We start from the raw sequence: 26751 nt of genomic DNA on the forward strand, positions 1-26751 counted from the left end.
AATAGCACTTTACACTGATATTATTTCAGCCTACGGCTTTCCATCTATACGATCATCAATACAAGCCCCTCATGTGCCTCCCACAGCCAACCCACACACTCGCACACCACGAGCCCCCACGGTTCCCATGACAATAAGAGGCTGCTTCTGGATTTTCACTCTCCGCCGGAGTCACGGCCAGTCGGCCACAGAGAGGATCAATAGAAGTATTGTTGCTCTCGGGATGGCTTGTCCTTCCAGGAAGTTGCTGCTGCTGCGGGGGCCTGATCAATGAAGCTGGCAGAGAGGCCGACAGAGCTCACACTACATTGAAGTTCTCACATTTGGCTAATCTTGAACACACAGATGGTCTTTTACATACATGGCTTAGGCTCGTATGCACGACAAGAGTGACAGGAAGTGAAGGAGCAGTTACAAAGTAGCGTGGAATAACGCACAAAGAGTAAAAAGTACGACTTCATTATCACATCAGCACTCATCAGATATAATGTTCGTATTGTCATTCGTGCTTTTCTTTCAGTAAACACAAATCTCAACACTAACAGGATGTGATGTGTCTGAGAGGATGTTATTAGATGAATTGCGCTGTGACTCAAAGGGAATTTCCCGGCTGACTTTGTGTCTCTCTGTCACGGTGCTTGATCAGACGGAGAGAGCCGTGACAGACGGCCGTAACATCAGTCACAAGCTGGCTCGTCACCTGGTTTGAAGCACATGCACCGCGCTCACTTACAGACACCCTGCTTTATTTTCCCCTCGAGCTTTGCCTGCGTGAGACTGAATGCTTGTAAAGCGAGATAAAGACCGACTGATCAACCGCTGAGATCAAACCTCAAAGCCAGAAATGGAACAAACTGAAGCCAGCGGGACAAGTGAAACCCTACCCATTAAAGTATCATCAGAACACGAGAGAAAGAAAGAGAGAGAGCGTGAGTGGGCTGCCTTTTAAATGTCTGCCAATGTGTCGAAACGCAAAGGATTTTTTTCCCCCCACCGACTCTCAGATGAATCTGAGGTGGGCTTGAGGGGAAATTCACAGTAACGGAAAAAGGTATGTAGGAAAGTTGGTCTGAGAGAAAGAGGAAGGGGTTTGATACTGGTAGTTTTCAATTCTTAAAAAAAGAAAAAGAGCAGACGAGACCACAGTCTTCATCAGAACGAATAAACAGGAGATGTCATCGTCTGGGAACAATTTCAGTGTTATTGAGAAAAACACTTTAAAAAACAAACAAAAAAACAAAAGTAATGTTCTGCCATGTGCTTTTAACTCGCACTCACAATTAAAACAAGGCAGTTGGGACTGAAGGGGGTTTACTTACATTGACTTTGAAGGCCTGGACTGTGTTGTCCAGCAGCAGTACGTTGCACACAACCTGTGTGTGCTGCCTGTCTCGCTCCAGCTCAGTCGCCCGGACATTGTAGGATCTGCCAGCAGGCAAGCGGAAGCGCGCGCTCATCACGCTCCTACCAGGGTCTGCAACGAGAGAGGACACAGCACAGAGGAGGAAAACGATGAGTGAGAGCAAGACCAAAACGGGGCTCGATCAGGGTCCAATCTGCCAAAGATCTAAAATTGCCTGTAATGAATGCATAACACCACAACACTTAAGGTGCGCTTTAAGGGACAAAAACCTCTTTGTTCAAGGCTCGATCCATCTACAAACAGATGCACAATACGGCACGCAGCGACGGCAGCCGCGCAAGCCCGTGCAAGCAGGTCGAAGCATCGACGAACGAGTGTTTCATGGGAAAAGAATGTCAATACGCAAGCGGCAGATTCCCCGCCAGGGGGATGCGGAGCAGCCCGCCACCTCAAACACTCACGGGACAACCCAGGATGACACATTTTATTATTTTAAGAAGCGAATAGATTTTGTCAGCGAAGAAAAATGCAACAACCGGGGCCATGCTGTCCTATTAAACTGTCCTGGTTATTACATGGAAGCTTCAAAAACCACAGCACATGGTATTTGATGGTATGTTTCCAAACAAAGAACAATTAGGTTTTAATCTTAATGGGGAGAATTAATGCAGCACGCCGTTAGCACGCCGCTATCCAAAACAGCAAAAGGTGCCCTGTGACGGCAGAGCTGAGTAGGTGCAGCTCTCACCGTGTGATCTGTGCAGACACACTGTGATGGTGATGATGAGGAGGAGGAGGACGCAGCTCTCACTTCCAACATGAAGACAAAAACACGAAGGCTACAGCAGCGTGAGAGCAGCGAATGAGGACCTGGTTCACACAAAGTGACGAATGAGTAAGCCTCCTGTAATCACTGGACGGATATCGACTGAAGGTAAAACATTAAGGCGTGAGATTTATTTCTCTGCTTTCACACCCTGCTGAGGACTCACTTTCACGTGACTCTAGTTTAATGTGTTTGTAATCTCTGTAGATGAACAGTTCGTTTAAAGAGTAAAGACAAGATTACGGGCACCTGTTCCACATGATTTTCATACATTAAAATGCACATTCTCATTCTCAGACACTAGAGCAGCTCTTATCCAGAGTAAGTCTTTATTATCTCATACCAGGCCTGATCTATTTTTCTTTAAGCTGAGTTTGTTCTGGTTGGCTGCTCCATGCAAACCGAGGGTTTTAAAAAAGACGATTGGTTCGCTTTACACAAAGAAGAGACCTGCGATGCAACTTGGAGAGCTTCAGAGGAACAGATAAGCAGACCATGTCACCTTTGTACACAGCAGCTGAGCTTCCTGTTTGCCAATTTCAAGTGAAGTGGCGACTCTGAATTTTCTGAGCAGCTTCAGAGAAATCAGACGTGCCCGTTTCCCCCACAGTGTTTCACTTTTCCTTTACAATAAACTGTGTTTCTGTCTGATTATCTGATTAGTGAGTAACAGTTCAGTTCTGTGAAGCTTCTGATGAGAAGTTAGTGGCTCACAGACTGTCTGGAGTCATCATTAAAGCCGTCTGTCAGAGGCTGGTCAATGAAAACAGAGGAATGATATGATGCTGCAATGAGCTCCAAGCCCTTCCTGTCCACATCCTGCTTTTTTACTTTTAGGTCATCTAGCATGACTGCAGACGTGACAAACCCACAGGGGTCACAGTGCTGTCATGACGGGCTGCTGTATCTGTAGCGATGGATCTGTGGATGGGGAGGGCTCTCCAAGCTGCTCGTCACTACACATGAGCACAAACCACGATGACCTACTGACAGATGGTGCGCTCTCTATAAATGCACATTTATACTCAGGTCACCGCTAACAAACTCTCTTTCACACACAGACACACAATAATCTATATGTCATATGCACAGAGGAAGTTCTTGCATATGCTTTGTGAGAGTAGTCTCATTCAAAAATAGACACAATGACATGTGACAGACATCTCAAGAAAGCATCCATCACCCACACCCTGTGGTCACATTATATTACTTCATCATGCTGAATTGTCCAGTGACTTAAGAAAAACTCAGGAAAGCATAAAAATATGAGAAGTGCTCCGAGAGTGCAAACCTCCACCAGGGCCGATGGTTTACTTTGAAGGGAACAGCATTATATTCTCTATATATTCATTTAGCTTTCTTTGCTCTCCTTAAATGGACTTTAACTTTGTAATTTTACCCTGCTGAGACTCATTTTAGTATACCTGACACAATTCATGTGGATATCATACATGTGTAGGATCATTCTTTTTGGTAAAATGTCTGTAAATGTTTAGTAATAAAGTGAAACATGTTTTTGATTGAAACAGTTACAACCTGTTACTGTAACATTATCATTCCCTATATGCCTGCATCTCATCAGTCGAAACACTAGCAGCAAGAAACACAGTTTTAAATGACCAGATCAATCTACTGACCTTCAATACACAAGCTCAAGCTATAAGGTGTTTTTGCTTTTGGTCATTTTTTAATCAATCATTAAGCTGACTTGAAGACCTTGGTGGATATAAGTCAAATTATAGCTATCATGTATGCAGACAGAATGACGTTTTTAAAATAACATTTTTAAAATTCATAAATTTATCTCTGATGTTCAGTAACAATCTCAGAAGAATGCTCAACTAGCAAAGCATTAGCCCATCAAGGGAAAAAGAAGCTATAATGTGCAGCAAGCTGATTGTTTAAGATGTCACTTAGTAACTAAACCGATCACACAAAGACATCAGTCCGTATCGGTCGTAATCACATCAGCGGGTCACAAAGTTTACCACGTCCGCTCACAATTTCCTGGGCAAGAACTGCCACAGCATCAGAGCACAAAGTGTTGCAAGATGCAGAGCTGGTCGTGCTGTAGGTGCTCCTGGTGGGATCGGTATATTCTGCCAGCGGAACGAGCACGCTGGCCTCAGTGCAGGCAAACGCACGCAGACGTGGCCAAGCATGCGCGATGGTGCCAGCCACAGCGCTGCAAGCTTGGGAAACAGAGCGAATGGAGCAAGGAGACAAGCAGAAACGGATGCAGGGATGAAGCCATGAAGAAGGAAGGGAGGGACGGAGCAATGCGCTCCTGTCGCTGGCTCTCTCTGAGGACAAGCTGTGGGATGTATAGATGACAAGCCCTGACACACACACCCACACCCACACCCACACACACACACCACAGGCTGTATCGCCTGCCCTTTTCCTGTCCTAATGTTTTTCTGCTTATCCACATGAAGACAATTTCAAAACTGCAGACTGGATGGGATCATCATGAGCAACCAACCTGAGCCTGAGAGTTTTAATGATCAGTTTAAAGTCCGGCATAAAACCATTGTTTAAAATAAAAATGAATAAAAATATTTTGTCATAAATATTTTTCATCAAGGTTTTATCTCATTCGATTTGTTCTCAGGAACCTTTACTAGACTGACGTAATTAATCGAAATGTCTATTTAATTACAATTGTGGCCTCCAAGGATTAGGAAAACAAGATAAAAGAGAGAAAACAATTATTGTGCCTGCTTCCTTTCACAACAGTGCTTTTATTATGTCTTCTGAGCCGCCACAGCAAGCAGGCTTATTTTCAGCCTGAGCCACACACAGAATCTGGACACAGTCGAGGACTGGATGGATTAAACTGGAGGTGCTCATTAGTTAACTGGTCAACTAGTATAAACGTAGGAACCCACTTAAACAGTCTAAACTGGTTAATCGGTGCCTTCATGCACAGCATCTTAAACATATCATACTAGATTAGTTTGCATAGGGTTGCTATGACATGAGCATCAGCCTTAGCATCCATATGTCTGTGCAGGATGTGGCTACACGTCGCTCCATTCGTCTGCTTTTCAGTTCATTTTCCATCTTTACAGTGCTGCAGGACCATGCTGGGTGGTGCGGCTTGCTTTTACCTGGCTTCTTTACAACTTCCTGTCACAGAGTGACAGAAAGCCATCTGCCGGGGTTGCAGCCCTTGGCGTATAGAAGGAACAGTTAAAAGGGTTGCACAAAGATAAAGTAATTTGTTTAACTGACTAGTATTTGTGGTACGGATCAATGAGTCGACTAACTGGATAATAGTTTAAGCTCATTTGTTTTTCTTCAGGTTTCTTTATTTCCAGCTCAATCTTCTACCTTATTCAGCTCTTTCCTGTCCTATTACACCGTTTCCTCTTCCACTCTTCCTGCTCTCGGTCTTCTGAAATGTTCTGCTCCGCTGTGGTCCTTCCAGCTTTGCTCTGCTGAGCTGGACAGGACAGCCACTCTCCCCTGAGAGAAGCCTCCGGAACTGCAGGAAGCAATTATTGTAGCGTGCTTCCGAAGTCAGCGGAGCTTACAAACAGGGAGAAATGCGAGTGTGTGTGTCTAACCAAGGGCCCTTGACCCTCAAGCTTCCCTCACTGGTGGGCTCCTGCGGCTCCCTCGGCTTATTGCAAACACAGACGCTCCCGCAGCCTTCCTGTCCATGCACAGGAAAATGAGCCTTCATGTAAACACATATATAACCATGCTGATATTAGCACGCGCACTAAAACAGACTTATCTAACGAGAAGATTGGGCTGGGCATTTCGGTCATTCTAGCTTAAAGCTGCGTTTCATGATTTCTTCTGTAGGTTTGTGTCTCTCTTCTCTCTCGTTCTCCACACAGAGCAGTTCCCAACATCCCCTCTGCATCTGCAAGCACACCCGGCTCCAGTGTCCCAATTTTACCTCGTTTGTCCAGTTTCATTCTGATTTTTTTTAAATAGCAGCTGCATAAATTTGAGCTTTTTTCCATTCAATAGAGTGCTGCCACACAATCGCAAGGTCTCTGTTCAGTGAGTCGGCTCAGATGATTGCCTGGCTTTCACCAACAACTGAGCATTTACCCACATTCAGGCAAAAGTGACCAAAGTATCACTTTTGCTCCACACTGTATACATGGCTCTGCTGCTATTAGGATGCACACCACTTGTGTACATAATAAAGCATATCCCAACAGGGCTGAACCACCGTCCTTCCTCGTGCCTCTTATTTATACCAACGTCGTCGAAGTCCTCAAAGCGAAAGCTACATAACTGGCGCCGTCTGCTCCAGCTCAAATACGGGCTCACGGCTGAACTCTGCTTGCCTTTTACATTTCTATTTATAATCCCGATTCCTTCAAAGGAACTGCTACGTATGGTTTTTCTGTCCCTTTGTGCTGCTTTGGAACAGTTGAAATAAGAGGCTTGCAGTTAGGAATCCCAAAGGAATTGTGCATAACCGCTTCACAGCGCAGCATAAACTAGGTCATACACAAACAGGTGGTCAATTACAGATGTGTGCCACTGCGCGTGTGCGCGTTTGCAGGCAGCTTGTGATTTCCGTTTTCGTTATAAATGATAAGAAAAACTACTTTAAAGCCCTCGTGGACGATTTCAATCAGAATAAGAACGAGTGACGCAGCGCTCGGTTGAACAGGGTTTTACCTGAACCTTCAGGCAACTGCTGTTGTGATTTGGTGCTATATAAATAAACATGAGGAAATAAACTGTATTGTTTGGCATTAAGACAGAAAAAAAAACTCCCATACCAGGTCTTACATCCTCTCCCCCCTCCCCCATCAGACCACCACTATGAACCCTTTGGTTTTACTTCTTCTATGCAGGAACCACTTGTGATTTTAGGGCAGCAACAGCATCGGGCTTTTGTGCGTCTCTGATGGTCTGGGAGTCCAAAAACTCGGGCCAGTCGAGGTGAGAAAGCTGAGGCAGCAAATAACCTCGAGAAGAGAGAGGTATCAAGACCCAACAAGAAGTTATAATATCATTTATAACAGCAACTCTGAGCAGTACCAGAGCCAAGTCAGACTTTCTGTTACACATGTTCGGTTTTCCAGTGCGGTGCTTTGACTGTAACAGATGCTGCTAATCCACAGATTCGGTAAATCAAATCAACTGTGCTAATTATAACCTATAAGAGCTAAATGTCCGGTTCAGTTTCTGCCCCCTTTGGTCTCAAACTCATCATCATTCAGCCGTACAGAGCTGCAAACCTCTGCAAACCTCTGCTTGAACCTCATCGAGCCCTTGTGGAATAAACCTCTCCAAGAGCATGAATGAAAATCCTGACTCAGCCGGCCTGACTGCATTGATTAGAAAAACTACACCATCCATTCTAGTTCTCAGCTTTCCAGAAGCACTTCATCGGGCATTTCAACACAAGTGCACCAACGTGTGCTACAAAACCAAAGAGCAATAACAGCCTGAGAGGGGGACATTTCATATTACGTATAGAACACGGAGCACAGTTAAAGCAGACACACGTTTAAGGATTCATACTTTACAGATTGTATGAAAGCGTAAAAATATAATTAGAGCAAACAAATCTGCTGCGCAAAGAGCATCTCATAGAAACGAAACCAGAAACCAAAAAGTTATTTATATTTTGAGCTTCCTGACTGTACCGCTTCAGTTCTTATTAACTTCTCTCACGCTCGATATTTCATCACTGAATTAAGCAAATAACCTCAGACCCGACACAGACTTTCAGCAACACTAAAAGCTTTCTGATGAAAAAGGAAGCACTAACAGAGATTCAGCGTTTCGCATTTAAACCTCATAAAATGCCTTTGAGATCACGAGCTCCATTTGAAGATTCACACATCAGTTGTGCACTTTCACCTGTAGTTAAAAAAAGAAAAAAGGAAAATAACCTGCTCCTGAGTCATAGATGATAAACCGCTGAATTAAAAGTTCCAACTGGGCCCCAGGGCAACGTGATTACAGCACACCTACTAAATTAATAACAATAAAACATATTTTAATAGGTTTTTGCCAAAAGGATAAAACAAGGTCATTCAGTCAGTAAAGCCGAGTGTTAAAGGTCGAGTGTTAGGCAATCAACAATAATTAGAACTATCAAAAATGGGAAAATCATGCCCATTATTTCTCATATAACAACATTCAGATGTGATTTGCGTGTAATTATTAAGGCGAACTAGCAGAGTCTGCTCACTTTTTTAAATGGTTTACACTTACGCTTTAATATTTTTATGTGCCTGAGAAAACAACTCCATCTACTGATCCACCTGCTGCTAACCTGCCCTCCCCGTCCATTCAGGGAGTCGCTGAGGAGCGGGAGGAGGTTCACCGCCCGCTAACTGGAGTTTGAGTCCAAACACAGATGAGAGACTCCCCGGAGTGTCACACAGTGGGCGCACTTTTATTTGCACACGAGCGTTTTTATATATGACATTATTAAAAAATTGCTGAGTCAGTCCTAGCTGTGTACACGGGCAATGTGATCGAAACAAGACTGGTGATGTTAAAAAAGTGAATAAAACTTTATCCTCCAGCACTGCACCAGTTTAAAGAGGAGCGCTGTTAATATGAATGTAACTTACCTCGTTAGTACTGAAGCATTCAAGTCTCTTCATAGCATAAATCACAGCTTTAGTGTTATTATTGCTAGTGACATTAACACAAGTCCACCAATTACTGCATGAGGTCGGAGCAGTAACTGAGCAGCTTCATTCTAATGAATTTAAGAATAAATCCTAAATTTGTGAATCCGATTTTCCAAACAATGCAGAAACATTCCGATATTCTTTGAAACTAAATCCCTGACTTTTCTTCTTCTTCGCCTCCTCCTCCTCTTCGTCCTGTCTTTAAGTGTCAGTATGGCGTGCGAGTCCATTATGCAAATTACAGTCATGGAGCAGCCATTTACTTCTGCACAAAAACACACACAGAGCCATTGATAAAAGCCAACACCTGTCACAGATTCCTGAATCAAAGATAACACCGAGGAGACTTCTCAGCTCGTTCTCCCACTGCAGTCCTCATCTCTCCAAGCATCTTGAGTTCCATCTCATCGTCCTATTAGATTTATTATAATGTCATCGTCTTCACAACCTCCTCTCCTCCCATTGGCCCTTCCATCCTTCACTTTAATCTAATGCCGCATGTACCTTATCACACTTCCCCTTCTATAAGCTTCTCTTCTGCTTCCTTTCCCGAGTTATTGGCGCCACCATCTCCCCTTTAGAAGCCGCTAACATGCATTTTCTGCTAAGAGAAGAGCTAACGGGGTGAGAGAGTAACATCTACTCTGTGTTGCATCACTGTGAGTTATTTGAGGACAGATTAATCTCAACAGCTGCGCTGGAATAAAGAAAGGTTGCGAAACAGTGGTCGTTCCACCACAAATGCACAAAAGCAACAAATCTTGTCCACTTGATTTGTCTGCAAAACAACATTTAGCTTCAACTATGACACCCTTCAAAGCCTGGAGACAAATAACCGCTTTGTTGTTTGCACAACAGCCCTGAACACATCTAGGTTTCATTTCAATCCAATCTGTAAAGGGCACACTGAACACTTTCTTAAAATACTGAGGAAAAATAAAACATCTCATAGTCTGAGTACGGTAAAAGAAATAAATGAATTAGAGTAGACAATCACACCTGGGTTTCTCTTCTCATGCACACGCATGTCGCATATTGTTATTTTTGCAATGGTATCAGTGGTGACTGTCTCACATTTGAGGTTTCCTGCTTTTAGCTAACAGTGCAAATAATCATTCATCTATCTATTCATAATGTTTATTATGTACACAGCAGCATTTCTGTGCGAGAAAAATACTGAAACAATGCCAACAAATATCCTACACGTGGTTAAAAACTGATTTCATTAGCACATGTATTACTAAATAAACAGGTGAAAAGCAAATAATATATATAAAACACAGCTCACAACAGACGAGCAAAAGCTGAAGGACGGGGTCAAAAAACAGCACGGAAGAAAAGACTACAAAACAATGCATTAAAAAATGCATGGAAGATAAAAATATTAAAACTGGAAAATGTGGAAGGAAACGAGGAAAAAAACAACAACAATACATATAAGGGGATATAAGGGCCATAAAAGGGCACCTTAGGATGTACAGCTGCAGACCGGATCACGCCGCGTCATCGTTTGTGCTCTGAGGCTCGGGGCCAGACGCAGGCGTCGCTTTAGAACAGATCCACAAAATCAATTGTAAACAAATACAGGAAGTCAATGGAGATAAGCCAGGAGTGGGTGATGTAAAGACTACATTTGTCTGTCACCGGCACTAATGAATTAGCTGGACAACAATAAAATACCACTTAGGGTTGTCAGAGTGGTCACTGATGTTTTAAACACGCCACGGAAAGTTTGGACTGGGAATGTGAGAGGGGAGGGCCACCGTGCCCCCGTTTATACAACAGCAGGCCCTGCTCTGTGCAGTAATGTACACACACACACACACACACACGAGAGAGATGCAGGTCTGATTAAAGCTGCACATTCCCCCAGATTTCTCCTTTCCTGCTGACGCCGGCGCCTTTACATGTAACCGGGGTCGGTTTCTGAACACTCTGCAAATTTCCACCCGCGTCCACCCCAACCCTGCACATTCCTGCCCCACCAGCAGAGAGGCCAGGTGTTCTATAGCAAGCCCACGCCCTCCTGCTGCAAGGCAGACAGATTAGCTCAGTGACAATGCAGCACTTCACACTATCCTTCGAAAGATCCCAGTGATTGCATTTAATGTTAAATGTCTCCATTTAAGTGGCAAACACAGCTCAACACACCTCCATATCGTGTATTTAACAGTTAAAAAGGGTAAAATTGTTTCAAAATTGTAACTTCATCTGAAGTTAATTTTAAAAAGACTTTATTTTCAAACACAGTGGAGGATTTATCTGAACTACACTATTAAAATAATTGTTAAACATGGATTTAAACCATTTCTGTGCAAATGATTAATTTAAAAAAAAAATAAACTAATAAAAAATAAGCAGGTTTTATTTTAATATAATATAATATAATATATGCTGGTGCCCACCAAACAGGTTTTAGCCATGAAAAGGAGATTAATCAATAGGTCACTGACTAAATAGTTTAATAATTTTTTAAAATTGGGCCTTAATTTACTTACGCTTGAATTAAGTGTTTTTGTAAGACAGCCAAAAATAACAGAGTGTAAAATAAGGTAAAACAGACCCGCAGTCCTCACCCAAAAGCATTGAAATATTAATAAATGAGTAAATAAGCAAACTACAAGCATCTAATGTCGATATCAGTAAAACTACCGCTGAGATTCACCGTGTCTCTGTGCCAAGCTGAACCCCGTTCCCTGAGTCTGGTACTGTAAGCGAGTGTGTGTTTAACAGTCTGTGGGATCAATAAGCTGTAAGTTAATCAGCCTCTCTTCATTAAGGTGCTGAAACCCCGTTAGAAGCCAAACACACTACAGTAGACAGGAGCAGGCTCTTTATGTATAAGCAGTTTGAGATTATCTGAACCGTGTGTGTCTGTGGCCTCATCACCAAACTGCTGCCAAATTCTAACCATGTTTGATGTTTTTACAAGATAAAAATTAAGCTGAACAGCGACACACGTCTAAACATATTTGCTTGCGCTGAATCTTAAAATATCTTCACGTGACAACTTCAGCTCAAATTCCAACAACATGCATACATTCAAAACATGAACAGAAATATGCAGCATTAAGCGCTCTGATGCTCTGACCATGTGACCAAAAACACAAAATACTGTAGTGTGAAGCTATTAGTGGGCAGGCAGAATTTCAAATCTTTGAATCATTAAAGTGGAAACTGCCTCAAAGTAAGTCATGAAAGTAAAAACATATTCCAACATATTCCTTTGGAGGCAGGTAAAATCTCTTTTTTTTGTAAATATTCAAATCCTTCTAAGCCCATCGGAGCGTGCACGCTCCAATTTGTGTAACTTTTTTAAAATCCCGGTAGAACTGCAACCACATAAGCTAGCGCAATAATTTCTTTTGCACATAAAACCAGAGGAGTTGCACTTACATATCATGCATTCAACTTGTCCCAGGTCGCAGTTTCCTTCCACATTTGGCTTTGCAAAAATCGCGTAAAAAGCGCTGGCAACAACAAAAACATAATCGTCCAGAAACACGCTTCTCCAATTCGATCAGCTGTTTATAGCACTTCCTACGTCAGCACGAACTATCGCATGTCTGCCATTACCTGCAAAAACTTGACCTTTCAAAGGTTTACTGGTGTTTTTAAAAGTCACGTTTGACTTTATGCCTTTCTGTATAGTTTCTGGGAGGCTTAATTTCACTGTTGGAAATAGTTAATTTTGTTTTATTTTAATGAACATGCTGTTTTTTGCAAATTGTGTATAATAATATTTATTTTTGTTTTTCCTGCAGTTTCTAAAAATTGGTGTCTCTCAAAAATGAAACTATGAAGACACTCAAAATAAATTTCCTGTGGTTGGAAACTATTTTGGGCAACTTTTTTGCATTTAGAATTTTAAGGGTTATACCTCTGAACATTCTGTAACTAGGAATAAGTGTAAAAAAATAAAAACGATTTTCAATTTTTTGTAGTTTACTGTACTTTTTTGCAATCTATGTAGTTACTATGGACTTTATGCAGGCGTATTGTTAAAATTTGAGATATAACGGTTGTATTGATGTATAGCAACTTAAAATGCTCCCAGATATGGCACTACAGCATGTAAAAATATAGAGATAGATCCATGCTAAAATATAAAGCCTATGATGGACTTGAAAGAGTTAAAAAAAACCAAAAACAAACAAACAAACAAACATGTTCCTGTAGAAGTTAACAAGAAGGCCAGCATAAAACTAAAAAATGGCTGCAGTTCAGTCAAATCTGTTAAAAACAAACTAATTGTTGGTGACTGCAGCACGTGCAGAGCTAACATAAACAACATGAACAAGAGTCGCCCATATTACCGGTCGCTCCACATTTTTCTGACCCTCAGTAACAGCAGATAGCCAAAACACATACATGTGGGTCTGCAAAGCTTTGCAGAGCAATTACAGAGCTGGGATTAATCCTAAAATGGTCGTGTAGGTGGTGATAGTTTTGTTTTCAAATACCACTTTTTAAATGAAAACGCAGATGTGAGGAGTCAGCCTGAGGCACGGGTTTTTTCTTTGTCAGCTAGGAACTAACATAATATGTCAGTCTCTCAGACGGGACGGCATGTGACAGTCAGGAAAATGACATGATTCACTTACTCCCCTTCACCCTCAGGACGAGCCTGTACTCCTATTCTCAGAAGCTGTAGCTGCTGAGGTCAAAACACTCAAACACCAAACCAATCACTACTCATCTCATCAAAGTTCAAACCATCTCTTTATTAGAGGTGTCCCCTTACACTACTCTAGCCTTTTTTCCAAGAAGATGCGCATGTTTTATTGTTGCTCCTTGCTGAGAACTTAATTAAACAGCGGCTGACATTCAAAATGACACAAAGGCAGCTCAGAAACAGGACGAGGAAAAGGCTTTTTGCGATGAGCACAGCCTTTAGATGCAACACAGCTCTCTCTTCCCTGGACGTTTCTGCAACTATTACGGCAGTTTTACTGAAATGTGACCATATTATCATATTATCATATTATCAGTGTGCAGGATCATTTCCCCCCCACAGTTAATTGTGTGGATGCTTTAAGCATCCACACTATTGAGTTCCTCTTGGGACTTCCGTACACTTTTCGCCGTGGATCTACTTCCACAATTTTCAGCCGATTTTCACCGTTCAAATTTTAAACTATTCTGCTATTTCTGCTAATGATGGCTATGTCTTTTGGTATTTTATACTATTATACTTTTTAAAATATTAAGCTTAATTTGTCCCATTGAAATGAATGGGAAACTTCTGCAATTCTGCTAAAATTTGCTTGTTTTTGAAACTTAACTACTTTTTCCTACTTTCACGTAGAACAACCATTCAAATTTTAAAATGTTCACAAATTATTGGGCTATTCAGGAATAAATCAGCTTTTTCAAATCTTTTACCATTTTACTTTTATGCCTCTTAAAGTTTTCAGTTGCAAAATTGTGATTTTTCACAAAATACATGCGTTGTTATGGTTGCTATGCACTTGGCTTCCAGTGTGCCACTGAAGGTTTTGCAGTCTTCTCTTCATGTCCGAACAACTTCTTGCTACTTGCTCAATTGTCACTCAACTTCCACAAATTATACATCAAAACATAGGTATTTTTGCTGGCTTTCCGAAAATGTCACTATCATTGTTGTGGGATTTATAGAATTTTGGCAAATCTCCTCAGACCAACACAAAGTCTCAAAAATCCCCATAGAAAGTCAATGGAGAGCTTGTTCAAAATCACAGCTTGATTTCTGTAATGAGAGGCATATTCGAATCGTCATATCTCCTTAACGAAGCAAAGTTAAAACATGAGGCTTGTTCCAGTATATCTTCAGACACTCCTGACACTCACAATTCAAGAATTTCTTTCTCACCTATTACCGTTCTGAAATGAGTTAGACTTGTTTGAGGGTAGGAAATTCGTCCTTCGCTCAAATTTCTTCAGATTTCAAACTCTGGAAATGATCCACTTTTTTCTCTTGTCATATCTTTTTAATGGATATCAACAGAGACCTGAAAATTTCCAAGATTGTTCACCAAAGCCTGCTGTCTCTTACGGTGAAAAAATGATATTGATACTCCAAATAGATTTAGAGTTAGAAAGCGTTGTTTGAGGGCAAGTCAAGGCAGTTTTTGCTTTGCTCTACTCAGTTATGGTGCATTAGAAGTCAAATATCTTTAATAATTCATATTTTAATGATAAATTGTCAACACTTTAAGATTCCCTGATCTCTTCTGAACAAAACGGTGTAAGAATGACCGTTCTAGCCCCTACGGTTAGGAAATTATGGCCATTTGTTTGAGAGGAATCCTCACTATGAGAAATTCACTGCAGAAATCCTGTCTCTGTGCTCTGTGTGTGTAAAAACGGCTGCACCTGTTTTGGCGGGAAAAAGTATACAGCCTCTCTGATTGGTGGATTCAAATTCAGCAGCTCCCAGGCTGCTTGACTGAGCTAGAAACTTACTTCTCTCTCCCTGTGTGTGTGTGTGTGTGTGTGTGTGTGTGTGTGTGTGTGTGTTTGTGTGTGTGTGTGTGTGACAGAGAGAGAGAGGGAGAGAGAGAGAGAGAGAGAGAGAAAGCCTTTTTATGGGATGATCTCATTGTAAGATTCAAATTCAATATATTTAGACTGGTTGACTGAATTGGATCTTGTGTGTGTGTGTGTGTGTGTGTGAGTGTGTGAGAGAGAGAGAGAGAGAGAGAGAGGGGGAGAGAGAGAGAGAGAGAAAGCCTTTTTATGGGATGATCTCATTGTAAGATTCAAATTCAATATATTTAGACTGGTTGACTGAATTGGATCTTGTGTGTGTGTGTGTCTGTGTGTGTGTGACAGAGAGAGAGAGAGAGAGAGCGAGAGAAAGCCTTTTCATGGGATGATGTCATTGTAAGATTCAAATTCAATATATTTAGACTGGTTGACTGAATTGGATCTTGTGTGTGTGTGTGTGTGTGTGTGTGTGTGTGTGTGACAGAGAGAGAGAGAGAAAGCCTTTTTATGGGATGATCTCATTGTAAGATTTAAATTCAATATATTTAGACTGGTTGACTGAATTGGATCTTGTGTGTATGTGTGTGTGTGTGTGTGTGTGTGACAGAGAGAGAGAGGGAGAGAGAGAGAGAGATTGAGAGAGAGAAAGCCTCTTTATGGGATGATCTCATTGTAAGATTCAAATTCAATATATTTAGACTGGTTGACTGAATTGGATCTTGTGTGTGCGTGTGTGTGTGTGTGTGTGACAGAGAGAGAGAGGGAGAGAGAGAGAGAGAGAGAGAGAGAGAGAGAATGCCTTTTTATGGGATGATCTCATTGTAAGATTCAAATTCAATATATTTAGACTGGTTGACTGAATTGGATCCTGTGTGTGTGTGTGTGAGTGTGTGTGTGTGTGTCTCTGTGCATGTGTGTTTCCATATGTGTCCATATTTGTGATTGTGTGGCTGTTATATATTTTTTTATCGATTTTTTTTCATTTAACAAGTATATTTGAAGGACCCTTAGCATGTTCAGCATTTTTTCAGCTGTCCATTTTGCTTCTCCAATTTTTCTGTTTAAGTTATTACTATTGTGCTAAATCATAGCATTTCTGCTGTTTTATAAGATTTTTGCTAAATTTAGTATTTCTGATTAATTATAGTTTTTCTACCAAATCATAGTACAGTATTTTTGCTTTTTATAGGATTTTTATAGGATATTTATATTGCTTGATATAGTATTTCTGCTTATTATAGGATTTGTGCTTAATATAGTATTTCTGCTAAATGTAGTATTTATGCTTAATCATAGTATTTCTATATATTTCTGCCAGGTCCCCAGGCAGCCAATCCTCTGTGAGGACTGAGGCATTCAAATTTACATATCAGGGCCTGCACGGCTTCTCACCCAGCCAATCTTATCTTAGGGATGCAACATTCAAATTTACAAATCAGGGCCTGCACGGCTTCCCAGCCAGCCAATCATATCTGAGGTCTGCCCTTTCTTCTCTCGTCATATCTCAGCGACAGATGTACAAAGAGCAATGCAAATCACAGTCAAAGTACACCAAAGTCCGCTGATTCACCCAGTACAAGAATTATGCTTCTAGTCCAACTAGTTTTTGAGTTACACGACGTTTTATAACTCCAAAAAACGGCGTTTTTCGCCTCTCACCGCAATCTAATTCTGACTGCTCATCACCCTGTTTTCCAGGCGCTCGCTCTCTTTCCCAATTCTGCAAACATTTATGATTTTAGCAGCTTTTCTAATATGGACCTCAAATTCTTGTTAACACTCCATGGCACAAATACTGTTCCCTTTAGGCTCTGTGTATGTATCAATATTTCTCCCATTTTAAAGTATTACTCCTCCATAATTGTATTTCTGTTAAATCAAAGTACTTTTACTACATCTTAGTACTTCTGCTCAATCATAGTATTTCTGCTAAATCATAGTATTTTTGTTAAGTTTAAGAATGTTTGGCTAAATATATTCTTTCTGTTATCTTATACTATTTCTCCTAAATTCTTGTATTTTTGACAAGTTATCGTGTTTCTGGTAAGTTACATTATTTCTGCTAAGTTCTGCTATGCTATTGTATTTCTGCCAAGTATTATGTTTCCTCTAAGATATTACAGTTCTGCTAAGTTACTACATTTTAGCAAAGTTCCTTTGCTTCTGCAAAGCTTTTACAAATTCTGCAACTTTTCAGCTTTTTCTGCTAGTTTCAGCAGACAGCTTCAGCATTACAGCATCCACACTGCATTTTCGCAGGAAATGCAAATTTTTCTAGTGAGTTATTAAGGTCCTATTACAAAAGAGAGACAAAAGGCCCTAAAAATTTATGCAAACATGGACCTAGAGGACTCTCACCACGCCAAATTATGCAAATGCAGCAAACATACAAACATCAGCATCAGTACATAAACAGCCAAAATGGGTATTAATGCAAAACAAGCCAGGAAGCGTAAACGTACCTCCATACATGTGCATCCATACAACCACTCCTTTTTCTCCTCATTCCCAAGCACACCGCATTAAAAACAAAACACCTGTTGCTTTAATGCAAAACCTTCAGAACGGCTGATTCTTGCACTAAAGCACCAGCATCTCAAACCCAAACATACAGGCCTAACCCCCCAGCATGCATTTCATTTACAAACAAAGGTGAGAAGCAGAAAATCCAGCCACACCATTAGGTCATGCCAACACTGTAAAAACAAGCGCTACGATGGGGGCTCTGCTGATACTGAGCCCACCCTGATGATGTGCATGCTCTGTGGAGCACAGCAGAGTCGCACAGTGAAACAGAGAGCAAACTGAAATTAAACATGCACATATAAATAATATAAATAACATAAATAATACACTTTATTTTTTGAGGACACCAGTCGAATGCTCCAAACTACACTCTGCCATCTCGCCTGTCACTCTCACGTCACGACGCAGTGATGGCACCAAAGGGAGTCAAAAATCTTGAAATTGGGATGTGAGTGCAGATGTGCATGCCTTGTGTCACTCAGCTGTGGCCTGGCCTAATGTGCAACAACCTCAAACCAGGTTTCACGAACTCGGGTTAAACAGTGCTTCATTTAGCCTGTTCTGCATTCGCTGGAATTTACAAAGAAAGATGAGTGCAGCCCCAGTCCTCAGCACCAACTACTGTTGTGCATCTACTGTGTATGCTTCTCTGCAGACACAGGCTTAAATCAAACAAGGGCACAAACATTAGGTAAATATCCTAAGTGAAACACTTCCACTCTCGCCTCTTTGTTGCAGTGATGGCCAACAGTTTGAAACAGAGGGACATGCATGCAAAGTCTTCCACGCAGTCTTTACGTCCACACGTACACGGGTATTTTTGAAAACGGAGATTTTCCGTTTTCGTTTTAAAAAATAATCCCGTCCACACGTAAACGCAGACATGAAGGAAAACGCTGCTAGGAACATGCCAAAGCAACAGGTGGCGATATAGTCCTAACCGTGTAGAAATGTTGGCCAATCAGAAGTCTAGAAGCCTCGGTAGGAAATAGTAAACAAATATGGGTCATAGAAGCAGAACCGAGTGGTATGTGTGGAGGGACAGTAACTGTGTGTGTATATGGAAGCATTTAAACACACTCTTAAACAGTATTGTAGAAATTCATTTCACCGAAACAATAACGTGGCGCACAGTGTGACGTCAAAAAAGGCGCACACCTTTGACGCTGCGTTTTCTCCGTTTTCCTCGTCCAGACGTAAATGCAAAAACGGAGTTTTCGAAAATATCCACCCTGGCAGGCGTTTTTAGAAATCTCCGTTTTCAGTGACCAAAAATGCCGCTTACGTGTGGACGAAAGGTGCAAACGCATAGAAAAATCTGCGTTTTCAAAAATACCCGGGTACGTGTAGTTTTTTTTTTTTTAATCACATACGTGCACTTCTGAGCTAAACACCTTTAGCTTGAGCTTCTGTTCGTGGTTTCTGCTGTGTGTATAAATCCACGTGCACAAATTCAGGATGTCCTCTGCATGCTCCGTTACATTTACATGAGAATGGTTTTGTCCTTCGAGTGCTGTGGTTTAGGCTTTCAAACTCGATGTGAAGACAGGTGACAACAGGCCGGGCTGTGGCTAGTCGTACGGTAAGCGCTGAAGACACAAAACCTTAAAGAAAATTTAAATATAAGTGGCCTTTGAAGTTCTTTATAATCTCCCCTAACTATTTAGATCCCCTGAAAAACAGCCAAAGGCTCTGCTGCGATACGGGCAATTCGAGCGGAAGATATGATTCAAAAGCAGTGTTGATGATTAAACAGCTTGTTTGAATGTATTATATAGCTTAAATAACACGAAGCATGTGTGTGGGAGAGGTGTTAGGGGATGTCTCTCCACCACGGCTTGTATGAAGAGGTGAAGATGAAGAGATGGAGGTGGGTGGAACACATTGCGGTTGGTAAACAGGGCCAAAACAGGAAAGCGTGGGCCTACCTGACAGTCACCTCAGAGCCTGTAAAATGTTGCCACGCTTTAAAAAATAAGGTTAGCTGCTGGTGAAAAAATACTGAGACAGCAATTTGTTGCCTTTTTTTTTTTGCAACTCCTGAGGTACTTTAGTTTGAATTTTTGTGTGGATGAGCCGCCTTTCAGGCCACAATGTGCTTTGCAGAAAAAAATGTGACGCATGCTTATGTGCTAAACTCAAACAGCTGATCCAGATCTGCAAGCAGCAAGCTTATTTTTTTCCCTGAAGTTTTATTTCTGCTAGCATCACTCAAACCAGTGAACTGTAAATGTCCCGACGCAGTAGGGACAGCCTTCAGACGGCACTCGCTCAGGTTTGATGTGGAATACTGTGCGACAATAAAGCTGCAGCCGTGTCACTGATCCGAGTGTTGTGATGCACGCCTGACGTACGACAAAGGGTAAAAGAGCGCTCGATTTAACCTGCCCCGCATTTATTTGATTTCACAAAAAGAGATGAGTGCAACCTGACACTTAGATGTTGGATCCAAAAAATGAGCTTCAACTTCAGAGTGAAGCTGTTGCACAGAAGAGAAATGCCAAAAAATGGTTCTGAAAGCGACCAAACATCTAAAAACACATGACTTCAAAAAGGCATCATATCATTTCTGATGGTTTTTTTAAAGGACGCTAATGATTTAAGGTCTTATCGACTGAAATGTAATGTCCCAAAAAGGATGCACATCTGTTTTTTTTTTTAATATGTAGAAGGACTGGCTCATGCTTTAATACGAACACATGACTGCGGTATTGTTTTTCTAGCTTGTTCAATAAAGCCTCAGCTCTAAGATTCAGACTCACGTCCAACAAGCGCACACAGCTCAGTGTCTATGGATTGCTGTTGATCAATAAAGGGGACATATAACAATTTACCAGCTTCTCTAAAGATCAATACAGTGGTATTGTACTGAAACATGAACAGTCATATCCTAGGACACATAATATCTAAATAAGAGGCCTGTCCTCGGCTGCAGCCACTAAAAATCAGCTGTTAATCAGCCCAAGCAACAAGCCTGAACAACCAAACTATAAAGAGAAATTACTGCCACCGCTCACCGTGGAAGTGGAAGCTTAGCCAGTTTTAATCAGTCGGTAGGTTTCTGCTCGAGGGAGTTGCAAAAAAAAAAAAGCTCAGATTTATGGTCCTGTAATTAACATGTCTGAGATTAAAGTGACGAAATGTCATGTATTGTCCTCTCGCTAGAGGCTCCCATGCTGGCAGAGAGGCCGAAAGAGAAAGAGCGGGCAGAGCGGCCATGAGTCAGCCGGAGCCAGCCCCCTGCCTCACGCTGAAATCAGAGAAACCACAAGAATGTAACAGCTTCTGTTATTATCCCTCCCTGCTGCCTCCCCGCCTGATGGCCTGCCCCAGAAAATAGCAGCGAGGCTGCCTTCTCTCTCTCTCACACACTCTTGTTCTCATGTTCTCTCTATCCTCTCATTCTCAAATCTGACACACACAGTTTTCTCTCAGGCTATGGCTGTCCATTTTGCTTAGCTTTCTCCACACACACACACACACACACACACTTAAAATTTAACTGATATAGGTCCAAATTTCAACACCATCTGAGTTTAATGGTATTCTGAGGCGGGTTTAAACAACAGCAAAGTGTTTGACCACAGTTACATTGGTCTCTTTTAGCAGGACGACGCTGACTCACAACACTGCTAACAAGTGACGAGCGCGATGTAGTCAATAAATTGCATACATACTTCACGTGCTTTTGCCTAAAGCGGCTCACTGTAACATCATTCGACAGTCGCAGACACGAGAGTTTCTTTTGTTGAAATGAAGCCGCACAGAGCCGCGTACACTCAGCAGCCTTTATGTAAAGCGCGAGGCTGACTCAGCAGCCCTTCAAACTCTCCGCTGACGAGTGTTGACCTGTTGCCTTGTTTGGCAGTTGCACAGAATTGCGCCAATGCAAACAATTAGGATTAAATACAAATCGCTCGCTATAGCCTCAATTTGTTTTCACAGAGTCCATGTAAATAACTAAATAAATAAAATAAAATATGGGGAGCTGTACTTTCCAAACTGGTAATAATCTGACAATTTTAGCCTTTTATTAGCTCTTTGCAAAGTATCTATAAGGAGGCGATTTATCAGATTTAAATTATGATCCTGAATACAAGAAAACTGGGAGAAAACATTTACTTTTAAAAAGCTTGTGCCTCATTTTTCGAACCAATAACATCATTTTACTTTACTGCGGTGTGCTTTCAGCCCTCCCTAAAACAGTTTAGCTCTGCTCAAGCCAAAATGACAGAAAGACAGCATTAGGTCAATGAAATCAGGCTGGAAGACTTCAAAGCAGACAAAGGATTGTGGATGGCCAGAGGCTGCCTTTGTCTCGTAGGCTTGAATTGTTGAAATTATGTATAAAATATTCCTCAATCAGGTGTTAGTGGTATTATAACAATGTGAACGTGAGTGGGAACAATGGTAACTGAGCCGTGAAGTGGTAGGCCACATAAAATCTCAGACCGGGGTCAGCGGATGCTGAGCCGCATAGAGGTTACCGACTTTCTGCAGAGTCAGGAACAGTGCAGAGATGTGTTTGTGGAATGGGTTTCCATGGCGACCAGCTGCACACAAGCTTTACATCACCGAGCACAATGCAACGTGTCATATACAGTAAAGATGCAGCCACTGGATTCTACAGCAGTAAAGGCGTGTTCTCTGGAGCAACCAATCACGCTTCTCCGTCTGGCAATCTGATGGACGAGTCTGGGATTGGTGGTTGCCAGGAGAACGGTACTTGCCTGACTGCACTGTGCTAAGTGTAAAGTTTGGAGGAGGGATTTATGGTGTTTTTCAGGAGTGGGGCTCGGCCCCTTAGGTGCAGTGCACAAAGCATGGTCCTGAAAGACAAGGATGAGCAAGTTTGGTGTGGAAGAACTTGACTGGCCTGCACAAAGTCCTGACCTCAGCCTGACAGAACATCTTTGGGATGAATTGAGATGTTGATCCAGGCCTTTTTGTCTAACATCAAGGTGTGACCTCACAAATGTTCTTCAGGGAGAATGGCCAAAAGTCCCGTAAACACTCCTAAACCTTGTGGCAAACCTTCCTAAAAGAGTTGAAGCTGTTATAGCCGATATCATATTAAACCCTATGGATTAAGAATGGGATGACACTCGAGTTCATGTGTGCGTGAAGGCATACGAGTAAATACTTTTGATGTATGTACTTAGTGTATGTCAGCTATAATAGGGGTTAGGGTTTATTGTTTTTTTGTTACTTTGTGACAAAGTCAGCTCTTTGAAGGGACCATTTCTATCCTCGGGCTTTGAGTTCAGCTGAGAAAGGCTGCAGAGGCCCAGAAATAAACAAAGGGGCGCGGCAACTTAAGCATGTTGACATCCCCCATCGCTGTCATCCCTGCGTCGACTCATGCAGAGTGAAAACATTTTCACAGCACAAATTTATAAATTTACATTTGGCACAAGCCACCTGCTGGCTAAAACCGACCAAATTATGGAGAGAGAATTTACAAACAGCTTTGTCTTGGACAAGCTGGTCCTGTGGAATATGATTCAAGACCAACGAGGATTTTTTTGACAGAAAACAGGCCTGACGTGAGGAAATAAGTAGCACGAAGTGAAAAATGGTAATGTCCCACGTTTTCAAACTCTTTTAGTGAGTGTTTAGGTTGGATATGGAATCACTCCGGGCTTCCTCGACAGACCTCCAACAACAACAAGCAGCGGATAAAACCAGGTTTTACCATGTAAACCGTTGACGTTCCAGAAATAAGCCCGTCAAGTGCAGCACAAAAATAACGCTGCATGTCTGCAAAAGATGGCATAAGACTGAAAGTTTGGAGATGAGGTTAGCTATGTCACCAAAATAACACGACTCTTACTGTCACTAAGGTAGGCTGAATATCTCCTATGACCTGTTCTCATTACTTTTTAAAATAACTCAAACCATTATATTCAGGATAAACATTACAAACGGGCTAAATTTGGGATTTTGCAACTCAGTCACGTCAAAATTCCCTTTGTCTACAGATGAAGTATAAAAACACAGAAGCCCTTCAATGCAGTTCTCACATTGAGGGCACAGCAGAAGAAGAAGAGCAATCCATTTTTGGCTCTGACCCACTGTTCTTAAGCAACCGTGTCCTCTGACCCCCCGAGGTATTCAAGGCTCTTTAAGCAGCTGTTTCAAAGGCAGACCTGAGGATCTGAAGGTGACACACACACACACACACCAAGCTCAGGTTGCACAGGTGGCAGGTTAAAATGGGCACGTGGCAATCGATCTACAACTCAAATGTTCATTGGCTTGTATGTGTAAGCGCACACGTGTCTACCTGCTGCTGGGTTAAATGGATGTGGGATGGAGGATAGTGAAGGAAAACACAAGCCTGAACAAGCACAGGGAGTAAGGAGCAGGGAGTCAGCTGTACTCACATACCTGAGGATAGTAAACACGGGGGTGGGGCAGCACTGAAGAGGAGTCCTTTTTTCCCCTCTTGTTGTTAGGTAAAAATGTTCAGGAATAAAAACATGATAATAATGTTAGGATGTAGCAGTTATACTCATACACTGGTATAAAACTTTATTTTGCCAGGGCAAACTTGAATTACATTTCTTCTGCTCGCTCCAGAACGCTCTCCAAATTCAACAGACAACTTCCCCAAAACGTCAGATATGATTATCTCACTGGTGCAGCAGTCGTTTTACAAAGACATTCCCAAAACGCAGCAGATTGAGGGCATCGCGGAGTTATTACTCATAAGTACGATTAACATCGCATTTTCCAACTGGTTTTACAAAGTTTGCCAACACTCCCGATAATTTGAACCACAGCAGTCTGAACAAGAAGACTGCAGAGAGGTAGACAGGTAAATAAATAACGAGCACAATCGTCTACAACTGGTTCTAGACACCCGATACCTGCGTTAGATGAGTATCTCCCCGGTAATTCTTGGACTATTCTAGGAGTTCAGTTCATTTTTTAGGTTTATTTATGGAAAGGATCACAGGAAGTTCCTGGTATTTGAGAGCTATAAGTTTACCGGTATTGATAAACTCATGAATGTAACCAATAAGAACAAACATCCATTGATTCACACATTAGACACGCCCACTCATGCCAGGAAGTCACCCTGTTTCCTTTCTGCCTCCACACCTATCAAACTGTCATTTCTCTGTTTATGCATGCGCCCATCTCAAGTGATCAGTGGCTGTACTAAGATTTTAATGTATCCAAGTAATTCTGTCTCACAGCTATAATCTCACCCTCTCATTGGGCTCACTGTGAAACAGTTTCCAAGCCGTTGGACTGGTTTTATCTGTCTTGTTGCCCAAAGTCGTCGCCTCTCAGGCTGATTTAAATTGGCCTCAGCCTTTCAGGGAGTCAGTCTGGTCTTTCAGAGAGGGTCAAACGTTGCAAAGGAAAGAGGTGAGCTGGGTTTATAACACCAGACTAAATGAGAGCAGCTGTACTGTCAGAGCAAGGCAGCCCCGTCATTGCTTTATTTTCATCATCTTTGTTTTCATAATTGTTAGAAATCATCATTTAAATTGAATATGAATTTTGTTAAATTGCACAGTCCTATTAGAACACACAAATGACTCATAATAGTGCCAATAAAGGATGCTGAATTACAATAGACGCCTCGAGTCACAATGTTTCCAAAGTCTACAGCAGTGTGGGTGTCAGAACACAGTGAATCACGTTGAAGACGGTAAGAAGACAGAAAAGTTCGTGTTTCCAGCGCATTATTTTTTTCCATATTTTCATTCTGTGGTTCTCTATAACAACGGGTATGATTCCAAAACTAGTCCTACCTGTATGCAAACACGTTGCTGTCCAAAATCCTCAAGTGCCTTTTTCTTTTTTAAAATCGGGATCCGCTCCTAAAGCCATTATAACACACAAAATTGGGAAAAAGCCTGAAAAACTGTGCTACAAATGATCCCCATAAGTTTGGTTTAGACGCGTTTTCACTTCTGGGAAAAGTTCCGTTTGGTATAAGTGAGCATGCTGCCTGGGTAGACCACGCAGGATGCAGCGAGAAGCAGGAAGACCACATACTTACAGAGTATTACCTGCACTATTCTTATATTAGACAAGACCAGTCATCACACAGACTTTTAATTAGGGCGCTAGCAGATTAAAGGCTGTATCAGGCATTTGCGTTCTACTCCGTCAACTAATGCCAAGAACAGTTTAGGGATGCAGTGAAGAGAGGCTTTTCATGAGATCTTTATCCCTTGAAGTCTCATCCTAGGGCCTCCGCTGGGAAAAAAAGGACTGTGGATGATCCAGGCTGGCTTGATGTGATGATACAGCACGACAGCCACTTAAAGCTTCCAGATCATCCAACAAAGACAAAGCTTAGACTGCTCTAACAAAAAAATTTAACTGAAAGCCATTTAACCTTACACGCTGTGAATAACGGTAACATTTATGTCACCTTTGTAAAAGTAAATGTTTGATTTGTGATGGTTATTTTTTGCATGCCAACCTCAGTTCAAAGACAGTTACAGAGCAAATATCAGCGATTGCTCTGATTGAACTTAACCCTAAAAATGAACCCGTCTGCATTTCTGCAAACAATCATTTTATCACCTAATTGATTCTTTATAAATGTGTCCATCGGTGACGTCTTGTTTTATTTGTCCATTAGCATGCAGGATAAGTAAGTGTTACATTTAGAATATATCTGGATGTCTTTTAAACAACTCAAATGGCTCAATTAATGATTAAAATCATCACAATTTTCAATTCATTCTCCTCAACTAAGCAATGGAGTAATCGATGCAGCTCTACGAGGCATTAATTACATTTGCCTAAGGAATAGGGGGTCTGCATCCTCCTCCCCTTTGCCTGGACAGCATGTTGCTTCAGCTAATCAAACCATTATGACCCCCCGCTAAGTGAGAGCACCATTATCATAATATGCAGTTTCACCTGATTAGTTATGCGTGACTCAGGCACACCGAAGCTGGACA

At 41.7% G+C, this 26751-nt stretch overlaps 1 protein-coding gene across 1 annotated transcript in view; it reads right to left on the reverse strand.

Annotated features, from left to right (window-relative positions):
- The window catches only part of ptpn4a (protein tyrosine phosphatase non-receptor type 4a), a 77148-nt gene that overhangs the window by 43712 nt on the left and 6685 nt on the right, over positions 1 to 26751 (reverse strand). Inside the window, exon 2 of the mRNA XM_005450423.4 lies at positions 1320 to 1474. Coding sequence (XP_005450480.1) covers positions 1320 to 1457 — 138 coding nt within the window. The 5' untranslated portion in view covers positions 1458 to 1474. The remainder of the gene's footprint in view (positions 1 to 1319; positions 1475 to 26751) is intronic.

The sequence above is a fragment of the Oreochromis niloticus genome, linkage group LG16 (assembly GCF_001858045.2).
Source record: "Oreochromis niloticus isolate F11D_XX linkage group LG16, O_niloticus_UMD_NMBU, whole genome shotgun sequence".
In the NCBI taxonomy this organism is placed as follows: domain Eukaryota; kingdom Metazoa; phylum Chordata; class Actinopteri; order Cichliformes; family Cichlidae; genus Oreochromis; species Oreochromis niloticus.